Source organism: Salmo salar, chromosome 21, assembly GCF_965601325.2.
Source record: "Salmo salar chromosome 21, fSalSal1, whole genome shotgun sequence".
NCBI classification, from domain to species: Eukaryota; Metazoa; Chordata; class Actinopteri; order Salmoniformes; family Salmonidae; genus Salmo; species Salmo salar.
In genome coordinates, this window is record NC_138311.1 from 35865523 (window position 1) to 35890856 (window position 25334).

At 40.7% G+C, this 25334-nt stretch overlaps 1 protein-coding gene and 1 pseudogene across 9 annotated transcripts in view; one reads left to right on the forward strand and one right to left on the reverse strand.

Moving 5' to 3' along the window:
• Positions 1 to 18762, reverse strand: part of LOC106582262 (nck-associated protein 1) — an 89993-nt gene extending 71231 nt beyond the window's left edge. For 3 of the 9 annotated variants that reach the window (XM_014165155.3, XM_082967129.1, XM_082967128.1), the window contains exons 1-12: positions 18456 to 18761; positions 12192 to 12209; positions 11027 to 11137; positions 5766 to 5858; positions 5482 to 5538; positions 5161 to 5303; positions 4868 to 4958; positions 4493 to 4630; positions 991 to 1039; positions 557 to 713; positions 324 to 380; positions 112 to 208 (exon numbers count right to left, since the gene is read on the reverse strand). In XM_014165155.3, coding sequence (XP_014020630.1) covers positions 112 to 208; positions 324 to 380; positions 557 to 713; positions 991 to 1039; positions 4493 to 4630; positions 4868 to 4958; positions 5161 to 5303; positions 5482 to 5538; positions 5766 to 5858; positions 11027 to 11137; positions 12192 to 12209; positions 18456 to 18575 — 1131 coding nt within the window. In that variant the 5' untranslated portion in view covers positions 18576 to 18761. Of the gene's footprint in view, positions 1 to 111; positions 209 to 323; positions 381 to 556; positions 714 to 990; positions 1040 to 4492; positions 4631 to 4867; positions 4959 to 5160; positions 5304 to 5481; positions 5539 to 5765; positions 5859 to 11026; positions 11138 to 12191; positions 12210 to 18455 lie in introns of all 9 variants that reach the window. The other 6 variants (XM_082967132.1, XM_082967130.1, XM_014165160.3 and 3 more) reach the window with 3 other exon arrangements.
• Positions 18763 to 19513: 751 nt separating this feature from the next.
• LOC106582263 (dual specificity protein phosphatase 19-like) lies at positions 19514 to 22135 on the forward strand (annotated as a pseudogene).
• The last annotated feature ends 3199 nt before the right edge of the window (positions 22136 to 25334 follow it).

Consider the following 25334-nt stretch of genomic DNA (forward strand, 5'->3'; position numbering starts at 1 on the left):
TCCCTAACTGAGACTGGGGTTCAATCCACTGTTTCTCCCACCTGCCTGTATCCCCTTCTGATTTCATAACTGTCTAAATGGAGCCGTGATGAAAGAGCAGTGGTGCAGTACCTTAGGGCCCAGTAATCCTGGCTGGTCAGATAGGACTGTGGCCAGCTCCTTCAGGGCAGATCTCAAGAACTTGCGTCTTTCTCTGTGCATCAAGCCTCTGTAACAAAACAAACAACCACATTCTGAGAGGATAGTGTGGCAAATACCATTTCAAATCTCTGTGTTGAATTGTATCCTAAACAGTCAATTAGATACATTTGAGAGGCACTTACGCATGTGACAGAGCTTGTTCTTTGCACTCTTTGATGTCATTCACACGCTTATTGTAGCTGTGAAATGAAAAGGAAGAATAGTTAATTTACTCATACACACTTGCCTAGGTATATAAATGCCTGGGCATTTCTTAAACTGTCCCTCATTGAGCATGCCTTTCAGTCCAGGACTACGCTTAATCTGAGTCCAGGAAAACAGCCCATAAGGTCAGTGTTAATGTGTGATCCCTCACCCGCGGATGTTGATGAAGAGGTCCTCAGCAGCCTTGTGGATGTGGAACACCTCGTCTCTGAAGAGACAGAGGCAGGTGCTGCTCTGAAGAGCCAGCTTCCACAGGCTCAGAGCTGCCTGGTCGCTGTTCAGGACCCCATGACACAGGATGAAGCCAACTGACACAGAAACACAAGGACAGAGTGAGAGTTAGATGCACAGAAATAAGATTGTGAAACATTCAAACAAATACAGTATTTGTGGGGAATAAGAATATTTAGACTGATTTATATTTTTACCTGTGTTTTAAAGTGTTATGCTTTTAGATATGTACATTGATGTTAAATACACCTGTACCTGAACCATGAATTTTTTTTTTTTAAATGATCCCCATTCCCTCCAATGGTATAAACCTATCAAATCAATTAAGTCAGACTGTACTCTATAAACACTTACATACTATCCACTTCTCCATGGCATCCAGGGACAAGTATTCACAGGGCATCTAGAACAAACAGAATCATAGGTTAATGCATGTGGCTGTGAGCAGGAAATGGTGTGATTGGAGATCCACAGTGCCTATAGAAAGTCTACACCATTGAACTGTTTTCATATTTTGTTGCATTACAAAGTGGGATTTAAATAGATTGAATTTTCATTTTTGCTCCACACAAAATATTCCATAATTTCAAAGTGAAAAGAAAATTCAACAAATGAAATTACTAAAATACACAACCAGTCAAATGTTTGAACACACCTACTCATTCAAGTTTTTTTCCCCCTTATTTTTACTATTTTCTACATTGTAGAAAAATAGTGAAGATGTTAAAACTACTAAATAACACATATGGAATCATGTAATAACCCCGCAAAAATGGTGTGAAACTAAATCTAAATATATTTTATATTTGAGATTCTTCAAAAAGTAGCCACCCCTTGCCTTGATGACAGCTTTGCACACTCTTGGCATTCTCTCAACCAGCTTCATGAGGAATGCTTTTCCAACAGTCTTGAAGGAGTTCCCACATATGTTGAGCACTTGTTGGCAGCTTTTCCTTCACTCTGCGGTCCAACTCATCCCAAACCATCTCAATTGGGTTAAGGTCGGGTGATTGTGGAGGCCAGGTCATCTGATGCAGCACTTCATCACTCTCCTTCTTGGTCAAATAGCCCTTACACAGCCTGGAGGTGTGTTGGGTCATTGTCCTGCTGACAAAAAAAAAAAAATGATAGTCCCACTAAGCGCAAACCAGATGGGATGGCATATCGCTGCAGATTGCTGTGGTAGCCATGCTGGTTACGTGTGCCTTGAATTCTAAATAATTCACAGACAGTGTCACCAGCAAAGCACCCCCACACCATCACACCTCCTCCTCCATGGTTCATGGTGGGAACCACACATGCAGAGATCATCTGTTCACCTACTCTGCATCTCACAAAGACATGGCGGTTGGAACCAAAAACCTCAACATTTGGACTCATCAGATATCCACTGCTCGTGTTTCTTGGCCCAAGCAAGTCTCTTCTTGTTGGTGTTCTTTAGCTGTGGTTTATTTGCAGGAATTCGACCATGAAGGCCTGATTCACGCAGTCTCCTCTGAACAGTTGATGTTGAGATGTGTCTGTTACTTGAACTCTGTGAAGCATTTATTTGGGCTGCAATTTCTGAGGCTGGTAACTCTAATGAACTTATCCTCTGCAGCAGAGGTAACTCTTGGTCTTCCTTTCCTGTGGCGGTCCTCATGAGAGCCAGTTTCAACATAGCGCTTGATGGTTTTTGCCACTGAACTTGAAGAAACTTTCAAAGTTCTTAAAATGTTCCATATTGACTGACCTTCATGTCTTAAAGTAATGATGGACTGTTGTTTCCCTTTGCTTATTTGAGCTGTTCTTGCCATAATATGGACATGGTCTTTTACCAAATAGGGCTATCTTCTATATACCACCCCTGCCTTGTCACAACACAAGTGATTGGCTCAAACACATTAAGAAGGAAAGAAATTCCACACATGAACTTTTAACAAGGCACACCTGCTAGTTGAAATGCATTACAGGTGACTACTTCATGAAGCTGGTTGAGAGAATGCCAAGAGTATGCAAAGCTGTCATCAAGGCAAAGGGTGGCTACTTTGAAGAATCTCAAATCTAAAATATATTTTGATTTGTTTAACACTTTTTTGGTTACTAGATGATTCCATATGTGTTATTTCATAGTTTTGATGTCTTCACTATTATTCTACAATGTAGAAAATAGTAAAATAAAGAAAAGCCCTTGAATGAGTAGGTGTGTCCAAACTTTTGACTGGTACTATAGCTGTTACACAAGTACTCACCCCCTTTGTTCTGACAAGTCTACATTAGTTCAGAAGTAAATGTGACTTAACAAATCACATGAATAAGTTATTTGTACTCACAATGTGTGAAATAATATGGGTTCACATGATTTCTGAACGACTACCCCTTCCTCTGGACCGTACATCTTTAAGGTCCCTCAGTTAAGTATTGAATTTAAAGCACAGATTCAACTACAAAGACCAGGGAGTTTCAAAAGCCTCAAAAAAGGGAAGTGATTGGTAGATGGGTAACAATAACAAATCAGACATTGAATATAAGAATGGTCAAGTTAATAATTATGTGGATTATGTATTAAACCACCCAGACACATAAAATATAGTCATCCTTCTGAACTGAGCTGCAGGACAGGAATGAAACTGCTCAGGGATGTTATCATGAGGCCATTGGTGATTTTAAAACAGCTACAGAGTTCAATGGCTGTGATGGGAGAGAACTGAGAATGCTTTAACTGCATTGTAGTGATTCCACAATAATGACCTAAATGACAGTGAAAAGAAGAATACAAATATACAGAATAAAAATATTCCAAATCATGCATCTTGTATGCAACAAGGCACTAAAGTAATACTGCCCCAAAAAATCCTAGAGGAAACCCTGCTTCAGCCGGCTTTACACCAGACACTGGGAGAGGAATTCACCTCCTGAGGCGAGAATTTCCGTTTTGACTTAAATCTGCTTGAAAATCTATGGCAAGACTTGAAAATTATAGTATAGCCATGATCCCCAATACCTTGACAGACCTTGAAGAATTTTGAAAATAATACTAGGCAAATATTGCACAATACTAGTGTGCAAAGCTCTTATGAGACTTTCCCAAGAAGACTCATAGCTGTAATCGCTGCCAAAGGTGATTCTCACATGTATTGACTCAATGGGATGAATACTTATCTAATGAAGATATTAGTGCTTTATTTTTCATTAAGCTAAAAAAATACAAAATTGCATTTTTCTTCCACTTTGACATTACAGTATTTTGTGTATATCGTTGACAAAAAAAATGACAATTTTAATCCCTCTATGTAACACAATAACATTTGAAGTAATCCAAGGGGCTGTAGACTTTCTATAGGGAGGCAGTGTATTGATGGGACTGCGTGGCTCAAGTACGGCACTAGCAACACCGTAGTCATGGGTTCAACTCCTGGAGAGATCACATTACTGCACTGTAATGTCTGTGTCTGTGTCTGACCTCCGCCCGGCGCTGGGTTGAGCACGGTAACTCACTGTGTCTGACTGGGCTGGGTTGAGCACGGTAACTCACTGTGTCTGACTGGGCTGGGTTGAGCACGGTAACTCACTGTGTCTGACTGGGCTGGGTTGAGCACGGTAACTCACTGTGTCTGACTGGGCTGGGTTGAGCACGGTAACTCACTGTGTCTGACTGGGCTGGGTTGGGTTGAGCACGGTAACTCACTGTGTCTGACTGGGCTGGGTTGAGCACGGTAACTCACTGTGTCTGACTGGGCCTGGGTTGAGCACGGTAACTCACTGTGTCTGACTGGGCGGCTGGGTTGAGCACGGTAACTCACTGTGTCTGACTGGGTTGGGTTGAGCACGGTAACTCACTGTGTCTGACTGGGCTGGGTTGAGCACGGTAACTCACTGTGTCTGACTGGGCTGGGTTGAGCATGGTGCTAGGAGCACTGATGAGACTGAGTAGCTGGGCGTTCCTCCACTGGTCAGCAGACAGGTTTCTCCTGGGGTAAACCATCTGGAGGGAGAGCAGGGCGTCTGACAACGACTACAGGGGAGGGAGAGATTGATTTAAGACAGTTTATATTAACTTTCATGAATAAGCATTAATCAACTATTAACACGTATGTATTTTATTATTAGTAAACATTTAAAAACAATATAAGCATTTATAAACATGGCTTAAGCATAAAAGTTATAATACAGTGTAACCAAAAGATGTGTTATCACTGTCAGTGCTCAGGACAAGAACATAACATGTTGACATATAGGTGACACTATTCACCTTCCCATGTGGAACAAACTCCTCCATCATCTTTTTCAGCGGGTTCTCGTAGTCAACGATCATCTGTCCCAGCCTAGGGTACTCTCGATCACTGGATGGGGAACAAACATACAACAATGTTGTTGATATTTCTATTTCTAAGGGATTTCTAAGTCCGAATCAACAATACAATGAGTGTTTTAGTCCTGCATTACATTTTCCCTATAATACTATGCGATTTTAATATAATGCCACTGGAACTGTACGTATAAAAGCTTTAAGCTTAACTTATTTGAATATTAATATTGTTTTACCTTGATCCATGTGTCATTTCATGGGCATAGTTGTAGAGGCCAATGATAGCTTTCCTCTCTTCAATCCGAGACAGTAGCATCATTAGGTTAGTGTAGGTCACTACTAAGTCAAGGTAGTTTTTGGTCAGGTCAAAGTTTACAGTCTGTAGAAAGATATGGGAACAAAATCAGGAACAACATCAAGACCGACCTACTTCGCCCCTTAGGGTCAGCGTACTTATCTCCTCCAAGTAAAAACATAACATCTTTGAGATATAGTCTTGGAGGAATAACCAAAAGCATCCTGTAATTACATGTATTGTATAAATAAATGTGTCTTACAATATCAAAGAATACTTGGCAAGCATCGATAGTGTTCAGCAGCTCACAGACATGGTCCTGGAAGCAGAGAAAGAAAATAGTATTTATATACATTTCACAGTATAGTACCTTGATAATAAGTGTAACTTTGATTTGTGATGGATTATCATTACACATGTATATAAAGTACTGTACATTGGTATCAAGACAGTCATATTATGCTCCTGCTACTGCTTATTTGACAATGGATCTTAAAACCTGTTCTCTATTTTCACTACAATGAATGATGCTTAAGTTGCACATACCTTAAACTCCATCACATCTACAAATGTGAAGTAATACAATGCTAGATTCTTAAGGATTTCAGACTTCTCTTTTTGTAGTTGTGCAAGCTGTTGCTGTAGAAAAAAAAGACATGATTGTAACAAAAACAAGGTGCTCTAAAGTTAAACATAGGAGACACAAAGGTTCAATGTATGGATGCTATGGAACAATGAGCACAGTCAAATAGGCTGACGGAATCTGGTAGAAGAGTTCAAACATTGTATACTTTATAGTGACTTTGACATCTGTGTTTGGTAGTACATGTTTGGTAGTACAGTGAGTGGTCTCAATTTGTTAGAATAACTAGATATCCTGAGAAATACTACCAAGGACATCACACAATGGGTCAGGGTGACATTTTGACAATGCTAAACTGTAGAGCTCTAACCAAAAACACCTTTCCAAAATACTCATGTCGCCTTCGATAACATGACTGCATTTTTAGCACTGTCACAATGGGGGCTTTATTTAACCAATGATAGCCTCTCACAAGCCAAAAATGAAGTCATATTTTCTGGATTGTTATCTTTGGGGTGCGTCCCAATGACATCCTATTCCCTATGTAGTGTGCTTCTTTTGACCAAGGTTCATAGGGCTATTGTTAAAAGTAGTACACTATAATGAGAATAGGGTGCTATTTGGGACAAACACTTGGTCTCTTGCCCATAAATGTTACTTATTCTAACTATTAACAGTTACCTAACAGTATTGAAAAATTTGAGTGTTAAAGATAATACAAATATGAATAATTAGCAACAAATTAAATGAAAATCTGCTACATAGAGAATAATAAGACATGCAAAACATAGAAAAAAAGGAACTCTGAGGAGCTTCAACTTACCAAAAGAATATTCCAGAAAAAAGCCAAGTTAAGCATGCAAAACAAAAACACAGACCAAGTAAAACATGAACCACTGCAGCAAAAAGTACAACATAGCAAACCACATGACAGCTACACCATAGAAGCAGTTAAACATTTCAAATTAAATAGAAAGCCGGCCAATGGTGATAGAAGCAGTCAGACGTCTTTATCCTGTCGTGTCCCTTGTATATATCTTTATACATATTTTTCTTCGCATATCTTTTTAAAATATTTTCCTAAACCTCAACTTCTAAATACTCTCCTGCAACCCGCCTCACCCAATATTTACTTCGGATCTGGAATCCCTCAACTGAAGCTAGCCAGCTAACTACCTACCAGCTATCAGTCAGCAAACCATTGCTAGCGGTCATCAGCTAACCTTTAGCTCGGAAAGCTCTCGCCAGTTCGAACAACGTGACTCAAACCAGAGCATAACGGACGTATTATTATTTGAATTTTCTTCCCCCATATTCCCAGATTCCTACCGCAAACTCTGAACATTTTCATCTGGATCTTCGCAACTAGCTAACCGCAATCCCGGGTGACTACTCCTGGCTAGCGTTTCCATCCTGGAGCAAGCACCAATTAGCCTGAAGCTAGCCCGGCCAGGGCTCCTGTGCTACCACCGAAGCCCACTCCTGGGCTACAATATCCGGACCCCTTCTACTGCCGGTACGGGGCACGGAACCCCGCCGATCCTCTACGATTGGAATACCGACATAATCTGCCCGAGGATTCCAACAGGCCCCTCAGGCGCGACGTCCGCTGAAGGCCCATTCTGCTAACCGCGGCCTACTAGCTACCTAGAGCTACTTGGAACCCTACCAATTCCACGACTGGTCTATCGACGTCACCGCACGAAGAGGCAAAAACAGACTTACCCCCATCGCGACGTCCCCCAAAGGTTAACTTGCTAGCCACGGTCTGTTAACTGCTAGCTTGCTTGCCCCGGTCTGCTAACTGCTAGCTTGCCTGCCCGGGTCTGCTAACTGCTAGCCCCGGTCTGCCAACTGCTAGCTTGCCAGCCCCGGTCTGCTAACTGCTAGCTTGTTTAGCCCCCGGCCTAATAACTGTTAGCTTGTTAACATCGGCCTAATAACTGTTAGCTTGTTAACATCGGCCTGCTAACTGGCTGAATCGCCGTGTCCCCAGTCACCCAACCACTCACTGAACCCATATGTTCACTTGGCTATGCATGCCTCTCTCCAATATCAATATGCCTCGTCCATTACTGTCCTGGTTAGTGATTACGGTCTTATTTCACTGTAGAGCCTCTAGCCCTGCTCAATATGCCTTAACCAACCATGTTGTTCCACCTCCTACATATGCGATGACATCACCTGGTTTAAACATCTCTAGAGACTATATCTCTCTCATCACTACTCAATGCCTAGGTTTACCTCCAATGTACTCACATCCTACCTTACCCTTGTCTGTACACTATGCCTTGAATCTATGCTATCGTGCCCAGAAACCTGCTCCTTTTACTCTCTGTTCCGAACGTGCTAGACGGCCAGTTCGTATAGCCTTTAGCCGTACCCGTATCCTACTTCTCCTCTGTTCCTCTTGTGATGTGGAGGTTAATCCAGGTCCTGCAGTGCCTAGCTCCACTCACCACTCCCCAGGTGCTCTCATTTGTTGACTTCTGTAACCGTAAAAGCCTTGGTTTCATGCATGTTAACATTAGAAGCCTACTCCCTAAGTTTGTTTTATTCACAGAGCACACTCTGCCAACCCAGATGTCTTAGCCATGTCTGAATTTTGGTTTAGGAAAACCAACAAAAACCCTGAAATCTCCATTGCTAATTATAACATTTCCCGCCAAGATAGAACTGCCAAAGGGGGCAGTGTTGCAATCTACTGCAAAGATAGCCTGCAGAGTTCTGTATTACTATCCAAGTCTGTACCCAAACAATTTGAGCTTCCATTTCTAAAAATTCACCTTTCCAGAAACAAGTCTCTCACTGTTGCCGCTTGCTATAGACCTCCCTCTGCCCCCAGCTGTGCCTTCCAATGCCCCCACCATTTCTCCTTCACCCAAATCCAGATAGCTGATGTTCTGAAAGAGCTGCAAAATCTGGACCCATACAAATCAGCCGGGCTAGACAATCTGGACCCTCACTTTCAAAAATTATCTGCCGAAATTGTTGCAACACCTATTACTAGCCTGTTCAACCTCTCTTTCGTATCGTCTGAGATTCCCAAAGATTGGAAAGCTGCCGCGGTCATCCCCCTCTTCAAAGGGGGTGACACTCTAGACCCAAACTACTACAGACCTATATCTATCCTACCCTGTCTTTCTAAGGTTTTCGAAAGCCAAGTTAACAAACATATTACCGACCATTTCGAATCCCACCGTACCTTCTCCGCTATGCAATCTGGTTTCAGAGCTGGTCATGGGTGCACCTCAGCCACGCACAAGGTCCTAAACGACATCATAACCGCCATCGATAAGAGACATTACTGTGAAGCCGTATTCAGCGACCTGGCCAAGGCTTTCGACTCTGTCAATCACCACATTCTTATTGGCAGACTCGACAGCCTTGGTTTCTCAAATGATTGCCTCGCCTGGTTTACCAACTACTTCTCTGATAGAGTTCAGTGTGTCAAATCGGAGGGCCTGTTGTCCGGACCTCTGGTAGTCTCTATGGGGGTGCCACAGGGTTCAATTCTCGGGCCGACTCTCTTCTCTTTATACATCAATCATGTTGCTCTTGCTGCTGGTGATTCTCTGATCCACCTCTACGCAGACGACACCATTCTGTATACTTCTGGCCCCTCTTTGGACACTGTTAACTAACCTCCAGACGAGCTTCAATGCCATACAACTCTCCTTCCGTGGCCTCCAACTGCTCTTAAACGCAAGTAAAACTAAATGCATGCTATTCAATCGATCACTGCCCGCACCTGCTCGCCCGTCCAGCATCACTACTCTGGACGGCTCTGACTTGGAAGACGTGGACAACTACAAATACCTGGGTGACTGGTTAGACTGTAAACTCTCCTTCCAGACTCACATTAAGCATCTCCAATCCAAAATTAAATCTAGAATCGGCTTCCTATATCGCAACAAAGCATCCTTCACTCATGCTGCCAAACATACCCTCGTAAAACTGACCATCCTACCGATCCTCGACTTCGGTGATGTCATCTATAAAATAGCCTCCAACACTCTACTCAACAAACTGGATGCAGTCTATCACAGTGCCATCCGTTTTGTCACCAAAGCCCCATACAGTACCCACCATTGCGACCTATACGCTCTCGTTGGTTGGCCCTCGCTTCATACTCGTCGCCAAACCCACTGGCTACAGGTTATCTACAAGTCTCTGCTAGGTAAAGCCCCGCCTTATCTCAGCTCACTGGTCACCATAGCAGCACCCACTTGTAGCATGCGCTCCAGCAGGTATATCTCACTGGTCACCCCCAAAGCCAATTCCTCCTTTGGTCATCTTTCCTTCCAGTTCTCTGCTGCCAATGACTGGAACGAACTGCAAAAATCTCTGAAGCTGGAGAATCATATCTCCCTCACTAGCTTTAAGCACCAGCTGTCAGAGCAGCTCACAGATCACTGCACAATGCCCATCTGTAAACAGCCCATCTATCTACCTACCTCATCCCCATACTGTATTTATTTATTTATTTATCTTGCTCCTTTGCACCCCAGTATCTCTACTTGCACATTCATCTTCTGCACATCTACCATTCCAGTGTTTAATTGCTATATTGTAATTACTTCGCCACCATGGCCTATTTATTGCCTTAACTTACCTCATTTGCACTCACTGTATATAGACTTTTTGTTATCTTTTGTTCTACTTTATTATTAACTGTATGTTTTGTTTATTCCATGTGTAACTCTGTGTTGTTGTAGGTGTCGAATTGCTATGCTTTATCTTGGCCAGGTCGCAGTTGCAAATGAGAACTTGTTCTCAACTAGCCTACCTGGTTAAATAAAGGTGAAATAAAATAAATAAAAAGATAAGGATTGGGTGGAAAAACACTTGAAAAGACAAACATGGTGAGAATGAATTAGTTGTACTGAAAAAGGCTAGCTATAAAAAGATAGAATTGCCATACAGAACATAACATTTATGGAAATGTACATGTGATTGATAGATCTATAGTGAAGAGGTAGGATGATGGATCTCAGATGGAATTTCATTTACATTTACAATTCCTATTTTATCTCAAAAGAGTAAAATACTATTATTAAAATATGACTAATTACAACAATTAATGCAATTAATAAATGCACATTATTGCACAGACCTTGTAATGCAATAGGTAAAGGACTGCATATAAATACCAAGCAGAATTCAAATGAGCTGAAATAACATGGAATAGATCTGGAAAATACATCCAATAGACAAGACTTACATTGTTGTTGCGTGTTTCAACTGCTGGGAATTTTCTGACAATGAACTTGACGGCAGACTCCAGGTTCTTGTCTATTAGATAGGATGGTTTGGCTTTGGGGTCACCACATGCCTATAATGAAGAGGGCCAAAAACACAGACCAACGCTAAAGAGGCATCAACAATAATACTAACAACAAAACATTGGCAGAAAACTGATAGGATGAGGTAGTATTTTGGTCACGTTTTGAGTGAGTGAGTGTATGAGAGAGAGCGAGAGCAAGAGACAGACACGGAGAGAGAGATAGAGTATGAATACATTTCCACTGACAGAGTGCTGTATGGGAGGATGGAGAGCAGTTAGTGAGAAAGCAGTGATGGGCATACTCCTACTGGGAGAGAAGATAGTTGAACTGTGTGTTACAATATAGATGTTAGAAGCAACAGAAAGTTAGCAGATGTATGTTTGAGGTAGGGTGGTGTATGGTATACGACACTGGGCATGCACAGCTACCTGACAAAACAGGAATAGTTATGTTTTAGTATTCAGTCAGTCTATAACACATAAGAGTGTTGAGGTTCACAATACAATGAAACTAAAACAGCAGAGCGACAAACATATAGAGAAAGAGTATGTTCAAATCCTCATATCATCAAAACTGGATTGAAGATTAGTGATACGATGTGATGGATCCATGCAGGGAACACTTCCATTTTGCAGAGGAGAGCAGGGTAGTGTTGAATTGCATAATGAAGTGTCAGTGAATTCAACCAGGCCCTATCGTTTCCCATTGCCTGATCTTCAATCCCTAAAAAAAATACAAACTTTTTGTTTTTGTGGTGCAAATGTCCGGGAACTGTGAATTTGATGCTCACAAACCAAAAGATGACCATGGTTAAAGCTTTAATGTATTATGATCTAGTTGTTGGACTATAGGTGCTCACCTTTTTTAATAACAAGCTAGAGATAGTTATCTTGTAAGAAATAAACGGGCAAATATTATATCTATTTTAAACTAATAAAATTATTCCAGCGATTCAATTGCACTTTGGGATGGGCCTGTTTGTTGAATTGTGAACGTTGTGAGTACTGAGTAGTATACAAGTAATTCTTGGACATGATGCTGGTAAGGATAGCAGGGAGGGGTAGAACGAGGGTGAGTGATTTAGGGAAGAGCTGAGCAAACCTTCCAAACTTGTCCTTGCTGAGGGAAGCATTGTGACAGAAAGAGAGAAAACCACACAGGTAAACACAGGTAAAGTCAGATTTAAAACATAGAACCATGCATCGCTACATTAAAAAGGCTTCGGGTTTTACTTCCGGGATATTTGTTGAGGGATAGTTTGGCTTTACACTGTGCACAATAATTAATGTGTCGCCTGTCAAAGCATTGTTCAATCAGTATCTCACACCATGCTGGGGACACTCCTCCTAGAGTAGCAACACCGTAGAGTATTAAGGCTTTAAGTTTAAGAGAGGACATGACGTATTGTTTGATTAGTACAAGTAGGAACAGAAACATGCAAGTAAAACCAAGGAAAATGCTAAACCAGTGCATATATCAATGAACCAAAAAAGAATATGGCCTGAAACATTTCATGCACAGAACCCGTAAAGTATTAAGGCAACATATTGATCATTTCACTCAGCTCATATAGGCAGTTAGGCACTTCATTGTTCATTTCCAAGATAAATTCACAACATAAAAAAAATAACAGAACGTGTCTTAACAGTACAATGACATACAGTAATTAGCTTTGTTGTAAATATTTTGTTTAAAAATGTGCAAAATCAAAAGGAGTAAAAGAAAATATGTTTCTCTGCTTCATCCAACACAACCTTGGTCTGAGACCAGTTAAGTTAAAATAACTTGGTCTAATTTAGTGAGCAGCACTGACTACCATAAGCACTTCTTCTCTAACAGAGCTTCCCCCATGCTAACAATGCTTCCCCCATGCTAACAGTGCTTCCCCCATGCTAACAGTGCTTCCCCCTTCCCCAGTGTCAACTGCTCCTCCCCAGTGATAACAGTACTTCCCCAGTGATAACAGCACTTCCCCAGTGATAACAGCACTTCCCCAGTGATAACAGCACTTCCCCAGTGATAACAGCACTTCCCCAGTGATAACAGCACTTCCCCAGTGATAACAGCACTTCCCCAGTGATAACAGCACTTCCCCAGTGATAACAGCACTTCCCCAGTGATAACAGCACTTCCCCAGTGATAACAGCACTTCCCCAGTGATAACAGCACTTCCCCAGTGATAACAGCACTTCCCCAGTGATAACAGCACTTCCCCAGTGATAACAGTACTTCCCCAGTGATAACAGCACTTCCCCAGTGATAACAGCACTTCCCCAGTGATAACAGTACTTCCCCAGTGATAACATGGTCATAGGAGAGTGAATAACAGATTGAGGTAAAGGCTATGTCCTCATAGGAGACCCTCCCTCTGACCTCATAGATGCGGTAAAGACATCAATGGAACTTGACCCAAACAACGGAAATTCCATGGAAATGCGTGGGGGAAATATCCCAAGTCTTCTCATTGCCCACCCAGTAAAATTAGCCTGCATTTAGGCTATTCTTTATATGTGTATTTCACACTATGTTGAGGTAAAAATCTGAATATAAATGCTTGTATGGATGTCAACCCCAACATATGTTCATGTCATCGTCACCAGTCAACTGCATTGCAGTTAAAAACAACTTTGACTAGCACCACCGATTTCTGCATGCCAGCTATGGTACCAGCTAATACAAAAGGGAGTTATCATTTATCAGTCACTTCTTCTGTACCTGAAAAGAAACAACTTCTACATGTTATGCAGCGAAAACAGCCAAATATATCCAAATCTGACTTTAGTAACCACATTGTGGGCCTGTTACAATGCATCAATCATGACGGATTAGACAAATATCCACTTTGTTAGATCAGATTTCTTCTATTCTCTTCAGTCTGCGTTCCATTGACCTCTTTACTGCATCTATAGGAGACCTCTTCCCACCCTCTATCAGGACTCTCTGTCTATCAGGACTCTCTGTCTATCAGGACTCTCTGTCTATCAGGACTCTCTGTCTATCAGGACTCTCTGTCTATCAGGACTCTCTGTCTATCAGGACTCTCTGTCTATCAGGACTCTCTGTCTATCAGGACTCTCTGTCTATCAGGACTCTCTGTCTATCAGGACTCTCTGTCTATCAGGACTCTCTGTCTATCAGGACTCTCTGTCTATCAGGACTTGGACTGAAACAATACCAAGGAGCTGACTGAATTCCTATTGCACTCACTACATCAGTGTACTGATAAAGTCTTAATCTGGTTATTGACATATGGATGATTTGTTTTTTCTGTTGTACTGCTATCCAATGTTCAACCCAGTGACCAGAATCTCTGTTGAATGTTGTGAGTCTTCCAGCAGGACAACAACCCAAAACACACATAAAAAGCACCCTGGAACATTTCAAGAACAGATGCTGGACTGTTCTGGAGTGGTCTGAATCTAAATCCCATCCAAAACCTATGAGGAGATCTGAAAACAGCAGTTGGTGGGAGGCAGTTTGCTGCTGAAGAGTGGGCCAAATCGTCAGTAGAAAGGTGCAGCTAGCTCATTGATGGCTACTAGAAGCATTTGTTGGCAGGTATCTTGACCAATTTTAAATTAAAATTGTAAACTTAAGTTTACAAAAATAAAATTGGTTCTGCAATGTTGAAAATCCAATAAGGTGTGAAGAACAAAAGTTATTTTCAATTTAAATAGGACATTTAAGAAAAGTGCAAGGGTGCCAATATATTTGGCCGCAACTGTATGTTCGACTCGAGGACAATTTGAGCTAACCCTAACTCTTTTCTTAACTTACTTCTCCTAGCCTGCCACAGGTAATTATCCTAACCTGCTGCAAAAAGTGACTTCTGCTAATGAAAACCAGCAGGCTTGCCCCTGAGAGCAGCAGGAGTTTCCACTATGCGATACACCTTCATTTATGACATCATAAGAAGCTCTCCCCTCTCCACAAACATGGTTCTTTTTATCAATTTCAAAACCTACATTTGAAAGGCTACATTTTTCAGCCAGTAGTCTATTTTTCTGAACACATAAATTGCCACAACGCAATATAAGGGGGTCATACATGCTTATGACAAGTCTTACACTTTTCAAACAAATATTGCACTGTGACACTGATACACTACATAAACATTATTGTGAGATGACAGAAATATCATCAGAAATATTTTATCATGAAAAGCTAGGCGGTTGTGTAAGTCAGGGGTTCTCAAACTCTTTGGGGCCAGGGACCACTTACACTTATGTGATAGCAAATTTATCAGGGACCACGTCATAATCAGAACACAACTGGAGTTAGATAAAAATAGCATACAAAGAGTTTTACTAAGATTTCGGCAGTACAACTCTCAGGCCCTGGGAAGGAACATTTTATAGGCCCACCTCTTGGCATCGGAGAAAAAAAACAAAAATAATTTTAAGCTGATTTCCTAAAATTCTACACATTTTGTCATGGGTCAGAGAGATTGTGTTGTTGTTGCAGCTTCAAAGCTAATATCCTGCAATTCTACACATTTTACCATAAGGAACGGAGAAAACGGTGCAGTTTTACATCTTAAATTACAGCGCATTTACGTAAAAAATGTTTTATAATAATTGGGTGGGAATACAAGAAGTATTGAGTTGAAGAATGTATAATTGGTGGAGTACTGTGGATACCAATATCCAGCTGAGCCTCCCAGTCCCATCTTGCCCAGGGTTAAGAACATGAATTGTAATTTAAGAATATTTTACTACTCCCTCTAAACTTATTCCCGGATCCATTGGCAAAAATGTGTTTAATATGTTATTGTTAGTAATATTCATTAAAAAAATGCAAAGTCAAATAAAAAAATAAAATATTTTAAAAAAATATTGAGATCTGGCCACAGACCCCCTGCAGTAACTCTGCAGACCCCACTTTGAGAACCCCTGGTGTAAGTTACATCAATATAATGAGAAATACTGCTGGCCCAGACAGTGGTGTCCCACTTGCAGCCAGCTGTCATATCAGGGGTCCCACTGTTTTGCTGTAAACAATTCTAATGCTAAGCTATAAGCTGTTCTTGGTACATAATCCCATATTGTTTGCCACTGAATCTTCAGATTCACATGTTACTCGCTGAGTGGGTATCAACAAAATATATCTCTATTTTGGATGAACGCTCCAATTAATTGTGTTTGATAAAGCTGCTAGTCTAAGCAGTTTGATTTACTGAGGTAGTCCTAGTAGACTTGTGCAGTAGGCTACAGTAATGTGCTTTACTGGGGTAGACCTGTGGTAGTAGTAGGAGTGTGCATTAGGCCAATGATATAGGTCTGTGGTAGGCCTGTGTGCCTTAGGCCTGTGCAGAAGCCTACAGCTGTTTGATTTACTGAGGTAGGCCTGTGCCGCACCCTACAATCACAGCACGCTACAATCACAGCTGAAACAAAAAAGCCATCTGAAATTCTTCATAAGTGCTATCAATGCCTACCAGTTGCCAAGCAACAGATCTGCTAGTTCAATGCACAAGCATTGAACGCCGCCACAAATGTTAGGCCTATATAATAACAAGAAATGTTATTGGAAGCATGAAAATGGAGGTTTATAAATGGAACTGTATGAGTAAAAGGCCTAATATTACTGATAGATTGTCTGCAAAACTGCTGCTCTTTAATTATTTGTTCCTTTTTGATAGTCGTCCTGTGTTCTGAGGAAAGTTTTTTTCCCTTCTGAATCCTGTATCTTACTTGGGCTGCATAATGTTCTTATGCTAATGTATCTGTATCACCATCTAACTTCAATTGAGAGTTTAGAGACAGAGAGAGAGAGAGAGACACAGATGATTCTGTGGTGCCTATTAAGGGCTAAGCCTTATAGCCCGAGTAGACCGTCAGCACAAGGGTTGATTGGCTGGCAGACAGACAGGCAGGCAAGGCAGAGGCATTATTCTCCACCAGCCTCCTTTCAGCTACACGCTGGACTGCCTCCAGCTATCTTCTATCTGCTGCCATTTTCCCAAAGTCGTCCAAGCATCTCCGATACCCAGTCTGTGTCCCAAATGGCACCCTATTCCCTACACAGTGCACCTCTTTTGACCAGAGCATAGGAATAGGTTGCGATTTGAAACAGTCACAGTACTCTCTTCTCATTAAAGGACTGACTGTATCAAGGCCATTAACATGGACAGATACACTAAGAATGCTCTTTTCTGTTACACTGACTGAAAGTCTTGTATGGAATCTGCATTTTATGACACCTCCCCAGTCCCCACTATGAATAAGTAATAATGAATAGTGAATAGTATTAAACTAGTAATACTACTAAGAATGTTTTTCTCCGTAGGGGTTTAAAATAAGTAAATTAAACATCATGGGCCAGTTTCCCAGACACAGATGAAGTCTAGTGCTGGACTAAAAAGCACTTTTATTTAATATGTTTCTTTAGTCCAGGTCTAGGCTTAATTTGTGTCTGGGAAACTGGTTCTAGTGTGGAATCTGTATCATAATGTCACCACTTTTACAAGTGTAATAAACAAATCATTATAATCTCTAAAACGGTGCCTTCTTCTAGGTACTTCTCCCTTCTATCCTGTGAAAATGTGTTTTATTGTGTGATTTTAAAAACAGGACCTATGTGCTGCTATGCAACGGGCATTAAATAACAACTCTACAATAACAACCATATCCCATACATGTACAACGTCTGTAGATACTGTGCCAATGGTTAGTATCCTACAGTCATGATGTGTTGATTTGTGCTGGGTGAGTGTTTAGGTCTACTGGGTGATGTGATGGTTGAATAGAATGGTCTACATCAACAACTGACTGCTGTCAGACAATATATGCCTAATGTGTGTCAGATAGTGTTAATATTATTACTCTAGTATCTACTAATCTGACACATTATGTGTTCACATGAAATTGATTGATCTCCGATTTCAATCTCACCAACAATAGCTCAAGAATCTAGAACAGCATTCCATTCTTAATTTGATTGAATATTATATTAGCAATGTGGTGAACAAGAAACTATTTAACGTTAACTAACGTTAGCTAGCCAGCAATCACAAAACAAAATGCAGCTAGGCATGTAGGCTATTTCAGTGAGCAACATCTTTCAATATCCTATGAGTTTTTAATTATTGTTATACGAAGATTGAAATAGATCAATCTCAGAAAACAGTGATTTGGCATTTTGATGCTATTGATGACAGATCTTGGCTAGCCACATAGCTAACTTATACTGCAACACATTTCAAGAGGGCCTTGACTGGAATTCTGCAGCCCTAGCCGTCATCCTTTGGATTTCAAATGAAGGCGTCTGCCAGACATCACAGATCATTTTGGGGTTTGATCTTTAATTTCTCTTGAATGTAGTTACAATTTACTATGAACATAAGAATTACACTGAGTACCTTACCTTCTTGATATTATAGACACGAGTGAGCATCCCGATGCCCCGGTCGTTCAGAATGGTAAATTTCTCGGCCAGCTTTTGCTGGCCCGGTTGGAGCGAGCCGCGCGACAATGTTGCCGACATAGCTACTGAATCTTGTAAAATTATCGTTGTAGAATTTGTTTGTCGTGAAAATAGTGACACTCGAGTGTTAAAATGTTATAAATCGCCCATTCTGTGGGTTGAGCGGTTTCGCCAAGCCCCACTCCTCTCTCCCGTCGCAGACTAGGTTTTTACTAGGTGTTGTCCTATCTGACGAAAACGAGGCTGTTTCCTGCAATCCAAAGGCACGTCACGTGACAAGCTAGGGAAGGAACATACTATTTTATATGTAGGCTGCACCCACACTACACCCACGACAAAATAGTTCTAAATTATAGATTTGTATTATTCAGTTTGTTTGGGCGAGTCATGCGTGCATACATGTTTAATAATGGGAGGTCCCAGGAATCGAATCCACTATCCTGGCGTTGCAATGCTCTACCAACTGAGCTACAGAGGACCAGTGACATTTTATTATATTCTTTTCTTAAATATTAAATACTTGTCATTTGCCATGGTACCAAGAACATACTCTTGCTAAACTGGTTTTTAAAACTGGCTTAGAACTCATCTCAACCAATCACAATGCTTGTTTTGACCCACCTGTTGTAGAATACGTAACTTAAACATAAATACTGTTCATGTGTAAAACTTCATATGGGCAAGCCCTTTAGGTCAATCCTCGATTCAATGGTATCTCGGTTGTGTTGGAAAATGATGATAACAGCATGTAAAATAGACTTCGAAATAATATACCACTGCACCAGCCTACTGGACACACACACACACACACACACACACATTCACAGGCTTTAGAATGGCATCATGTGATAGTGACATCTGTGACGCCCCGAAAAAAAGCCCAGGGACCCATATGGGTTGATTGACTGATTTGGGCTGATTGACTGATAGGAGTTCTCAATTTTCAAATTGGGTTTGACAAAACCTGTCCAGAAAACATGCAGGAGTCCATTTGAACCAGTAGCTAGGCACTGTTCACAGTACATCTAAGGGAGTAGCATACCAATTATTCTTTGTTTTGAGAAGACAAACGTGATGCAGTCTCTTGCCCAGGAAATAAAGACATTTTTCAAAACCAATTTGAGAAAACAATGCACCTGTGTGACAACATTGAGTGGCAGGAGGATTATTGAGACATGGAAAGGGTAAACTATTCATGTTGTAGAGGATAAAACTCAGCCTGAGACAGCATGTGGCTATGTACAGGACAACAGCTGGGACTTACAAGTTGGAGTTATTAAACCTTATTTAATATTAGGTGAGTGGATGAGATGTGTGTTATTGACAGGGGACACTTAGCTGTCATAATACAATTGACAGGTGCCTACACAGACACACAGAGGTATCAATAAATTATATGGGGGTTTTAAGTTTGTTGCCACTGAGACTCTGAGTCCACTGGATTATTGCATGTAAACACATGTATTTTTCCCTACAGACAGTTTCAACTTTTACAGTATCATTACTGTAGTAAGTCATTATAAACATATCTGCCAAATCTCTATAGGCGCAGTTATATTTCCATCACAAAATGCCTCACAGGTTCACAATTTGATGGTTGTTAATTATTGTTGTAGGCTCACAAGATGCTGCACATGACTTTGGCACTCTGAAAAAATATAAGGTATTGTTTTATGTAATAGAGACATGTTTTATATCATTTTCTGTCTACTTCTGTTTTGTTTTGGCGTTTCAGAAATGTTCTTCATCCATTTCAGGTGTCCCACATATTGAATATAGCCTATGATGTTGAAAACACCTTTCCAGACCTGTTCATTTATAAAACACTGAGCATTCTGGATGTGTCTGATACTGACATAATATCCTATTTCCAAGAGTGCTCAAAATTCATAGACCAAGCAAATACAGAGGTAAGTTGATAATGTTCTCACGACCTTGTAGGCTAATGTAGGCTAATTGGGGGCAGTAATATCCAGTTAATTATTTATTTTTTCTTTCATATTTTCTTTTTATGCTTTAATACCCTATATTTCACTGCATTCATCTTACCTGACAGTAAACATTCCTAAGCATCATGAATGGTGACACAAGTTCTTTCCACTTGCTAACTTTTATTATTAATAAGCACTCTACTGTGTACAGCACATAGGCCAAATGACTTTACTTTACGTTAAGCTACTTTGTTTAACTTTACTTTAGTAATTTCCTTGACTGTTCAAGTGTATTACCTGGCCTATATCTGATACTGGACAGCAGTGAGCCAATGCAAAGCCTCCCTCACTACCTTTAGGTATCCCCAGTGTGTACTAAATAATACACGGCAGAGTTTTCATCATGCATCATTTATCCTGTTGTAGAAATATCATATATTTATAGTGGCCCTATGTTTGCTATACAACCTTTTAGCAAAATGCTGTGCTGGTTACCCAACAACCTGACACTACCACATGCTGTAAATTCACCAAAGGTTTATGATTACAATAACTTGGCCTATTGGAAATAACTTTCCACTCTCCGTTGAATGGAGGTTGGTGGCTACTGACTATTTTATTTCCCTATGTAACCTGTTTGGCTAATCAATTTGGCTAATCAAACCATCAATGATGCTTAGCTGACTGGGAGAATAATTCTATCACCTTACAGCTTGTAATTGTGCCATTGTGTGTGATTAGCATAAGATGATTTTATTAGACTACCATGAAGTACAGGATGATGTAATTGATCTTGTGTTACTGGGGCTGTGTGAATTGAAGGGATGGGATTAATATTTAAAGCAGCCGAGCACCTCATGTCTCATGCTTTTGGACTAGATATCACTAAACTGACATAAGGCTTTATAAAAAATAAAATAAAAATCCCAGAACACTTCAAAAAGTTTTTTAGAATATCAAGTCCCTCTGTTGAGCTATTAATTCCCTTTTTTGTTCAAACTGGGCTGAAGTGCTTTTGGGTATGCCTTCATTCTACTGGCATAAGGCTTGTTTCCCTCTTCTTCCCCCTCAGAAAGGAGTTGTGTTGGTTCACTGCAATTCCGGAGTCTTGAGGTCCGCCTCGGTTGTCATTGGATACCTGATGTCCAGGGAAGGGAAGCCTTTTGATGACGCATTTGCCTTGGTAAAATCAGCCCGACCAACCACATGCCCAAACCCAGGCTTTGTCGAACAGTTGAAAGGTTTCAAACCTAAATGGGGCATACAAGCCAATGGTGGGGACTATGAATGAGCAACAACAGCAACACCTGCAGCGCCAGAGTAATGCATTTCATCATCAGCCACTGTTTCTCATAAAGAGATCATTCTGATAAAGATCCTTGGCTGTGTCCGAAATAGCACTCTATTCCCTATATAGTATTCCCTACCTTATACCTGAATAGGAAAGGTATAAATATACACTGGGGCCCTGGTCAAACGTAATGCACTATATAGGGAATTGGGTGACATTATGGATCTTAATATGGCCCCTAATCCCCTAATCCAAGGGACCCCACCATCATGTTGAGGTGTTCATTAGCCATCATTTTTAAATGCCCTACAATGCCCTGTCAATTTACACTGTGGGGCCAGTGTTATCCAATAGTTAAACATTCCCGTTATCAATTTCTATAAACCACTGAGGGTGGTTTGAGGCCACAATGGAATTGAAAATAATCTAATTTGAATAGGAAAGGTATAAATATACAATTCTCAACTTTATGAACGATGCCATGTCTGTACAACAATTCTTAAATACATTTTGAGTCTTTCTTTTTTTGTACCAAAACTGTGTGGGGTGACAGGCAAAGAAAACTGACTAAACTGATACAAAAATATTATTGTTTAATGTAGAGTTTTAATTTGATTAACGTTAATTATGGTTTAAGAAATATTACGGACATCCTTAGTTGTATTATTGTAAAAATCTATGGGATGTTGAATAACAGATGTATTCTACTGGAGGCAAGATTTTAAATGTTATAATGTACTTCCATGATTTTGTAACAGACATATTATTTTAGATTTTATTATCTTTAGTTTAAAATGTGTTTTTTATTGTAAAAAATATTACTATCCTTCAAGAAGTCCTTTTAGATATATAATGATTCTGGGTATATGAAATGAGTTGTTTACTAATGTTAATTTGTTTTATATGAACATGTTTGACTGCAAAATAAAATGTTGTGAACTCTTGTTCAAGAACAGGGATGAGCAACTTTGATGGGGGTGGGGGCTTGCGGGTCTGCGTACCCACATCCATACAGATATGCAGTCAAACTGTTTGTGCAATCAATCTACTTACACAGTTCACAGTTTTGTTTTAAAGTTAATTTCCTGCAATTCTACACATTTGGCCATGGGGTGTGGAGAAAATGTAGCAGTTTTAAAGCAAGTTTTCTGCAATTCTACTCATTTTGCCATGGGGTGGAGAGAACTTTTTGCAATTTTATGACACATTTCATGCAATTCTACTCATTTTGTCATGGGGCAGAGCGAAAGAATGTGTAGTTTTACCATGGGGTGGAGAGAAATTGTTGCCGTTTGAAAGCAAATTTCCTGAAAATCTACACATTTACATTTACATTTTAGTCATTTAGCAGACGCTCTTATCCAGAGCGACTTACAGTAGTGAATGCATACATTTCATACAATTTCATACATTTTTTTTCTGTGCTGGCCCCCCGTGGGAATCGAACACATTTTACCGTGACTTATGTCATGTTAATATGATATCTGAGTGAGAGTGACTAACCCTGTAGGTCAAGGACGTTGGGCATGTGTCCTGCGTGCCAGGTCGATATTCGGCCATGATAACCATATGTTTAGATAGCTGGCTAGACTAATTTACCAATCTAAAAATTGTTAGCTGACATGGCTAATTCAGTGACTGTCAGTGACTGACATAACAAGAGAAAAACTGCTGATTCAAAACCAAATTTGCACCTTGTGTAATCTACTATTCTAACTCTCAACAGTAAGTTGAGACCCCAACTAAGTAAAAAAATGAAGAAAAAAATAAATATACAGTGGGGGAAAAAAGTATTTGATCCCCTGCTGATTTTGTACGTTTGCCCACTGACAAAGAAAGGATCAGTCTATAATTTTAATGGTAGGTTTATTTGAACAGTGAGAGACAGAATAACAACAAAAATATCCAGAAAAACGCATGTCAGAAATGTTATAAATTGATTTGCATTTTAATGAGGGAAATAAGTATTTGACCCCCTCTCAATCAGAAAGATTTCTGGCTCCCAGGTGTATTTTATACAGGTAACGAGCTGAGATTAGGAGCACACTCTTAAAGGGAGTGCTCCTAACCGCAGCTTGTTACCTGTAAAAAAGACACCTGTCCACAGAAGCAATCAATCAATCAGATTCCAAACTCTCCACCATGGCCAAGACCAAAGAGCTCTCCAAGGATGTCAGGGACAAGATTGTAGACCTAGACAAGGCTGGAATGGGCTACAAGACCATCACCAAGCAGCTTGGTGAGAAGGTGACAACATTTGGTGCGATTATTCGCAAATGGAAGAAACACAAAAGAACTGTCAGTATCCCTCGGCCTGGGGCTCCATGCAAGATCTCACCTCGTGTAGTTGCAATGATCATGAGTGTAGTTCTGGAATCAGCCCAGAACTACACGGGAGGATCTTGTCAATGATCTCAAGGCAGCTGGGACCATATTCACCAAGAAAACAGTTGGTAACACACTACGCCGTGAAGGACTGAAATCCTGCAGCGCCCGCAAGGTCCCCCTGCTCAAGAATACATATACATGCCCGTCTGAAGTTTGCCAATGAACATCTGAATGACTCAGAGGACAACTGGTGAAAGTGTTGTGGTCAGATGAGACCAAAATGGAGCTCTTTGACATCAACTCAACTCGCCGTGTTTGGAGGAGGAGGAATGCTGCCTATGACCCCAAGAACACCATCCCCACCGTCAAACATGGAGGTGGAAACATTATGCTTTGGGGGTGTTTTTCTGCTAAGGGGACAGGACAACTTCATCGCATCAAAGGGACGATGGACGGGGCCATGTACCGTCAAATCTTGGGTGAGAACCTCCTTCCCTCAGCCAGGGCATTGAAAATGGGTTGTGGATGGGTATTCCAGCATGACAATGACCCAAAACACACGGCCAAGGCAACAAAGGAGTGGCTCAAGAAGAAGCACATTAAGGTCCTGGAGTGGCCTAGCCAGTCTCCAGACCTGAATCCCATAGAAAATTTGTGGAGGGAGCTGAAGGTTCGAGTTGCCAAACGTCAGCCTCGAAACCTTAATGACTTGGAGAAGATCTGCAAAGAGGAGTCGGACAAAATCCCTCCTGAGATGTGTGCAAACCTGGTGGCCAACTACAGGAAACGTCTGACCTCTGTGATTGCCAACAAGGGTTTTGCCACCAAGTACTAAGTCATGTTTTGCAGAGGGGTCAAATACTTATTTCCCTCATTAAAATGCAAATAATTTATAACATTTTTGACATGCGTTTAAAAAAAAAAAAATGTATTCTGTCTCTCACTGTTCAAATAAACCTACTATTAAAATTATAGACTGATCATTTCTTTGTAAGTGGGCAAATGTACAAAATCAGCAGGGGATCAAATACTTTTTTCCTCCACTGTCTATATTTTTAAAAGTTGGTCGGGGGCCCGTTTTTGGAAATTGATCTGAGGGACTACAAATGTGGGCTGTGGGCTGCATGGGCCACCAGTTGCCCATCCCTATTCTAGAATGTAAACATGTTTTATTTGAGTTTCTTGGATTTTTGTCCCCCATGATGAAATCGGGAAGGGGACTGTGGATATGTCTCTGTCCATATAGTACATTTGTATGTTCGTTCATCA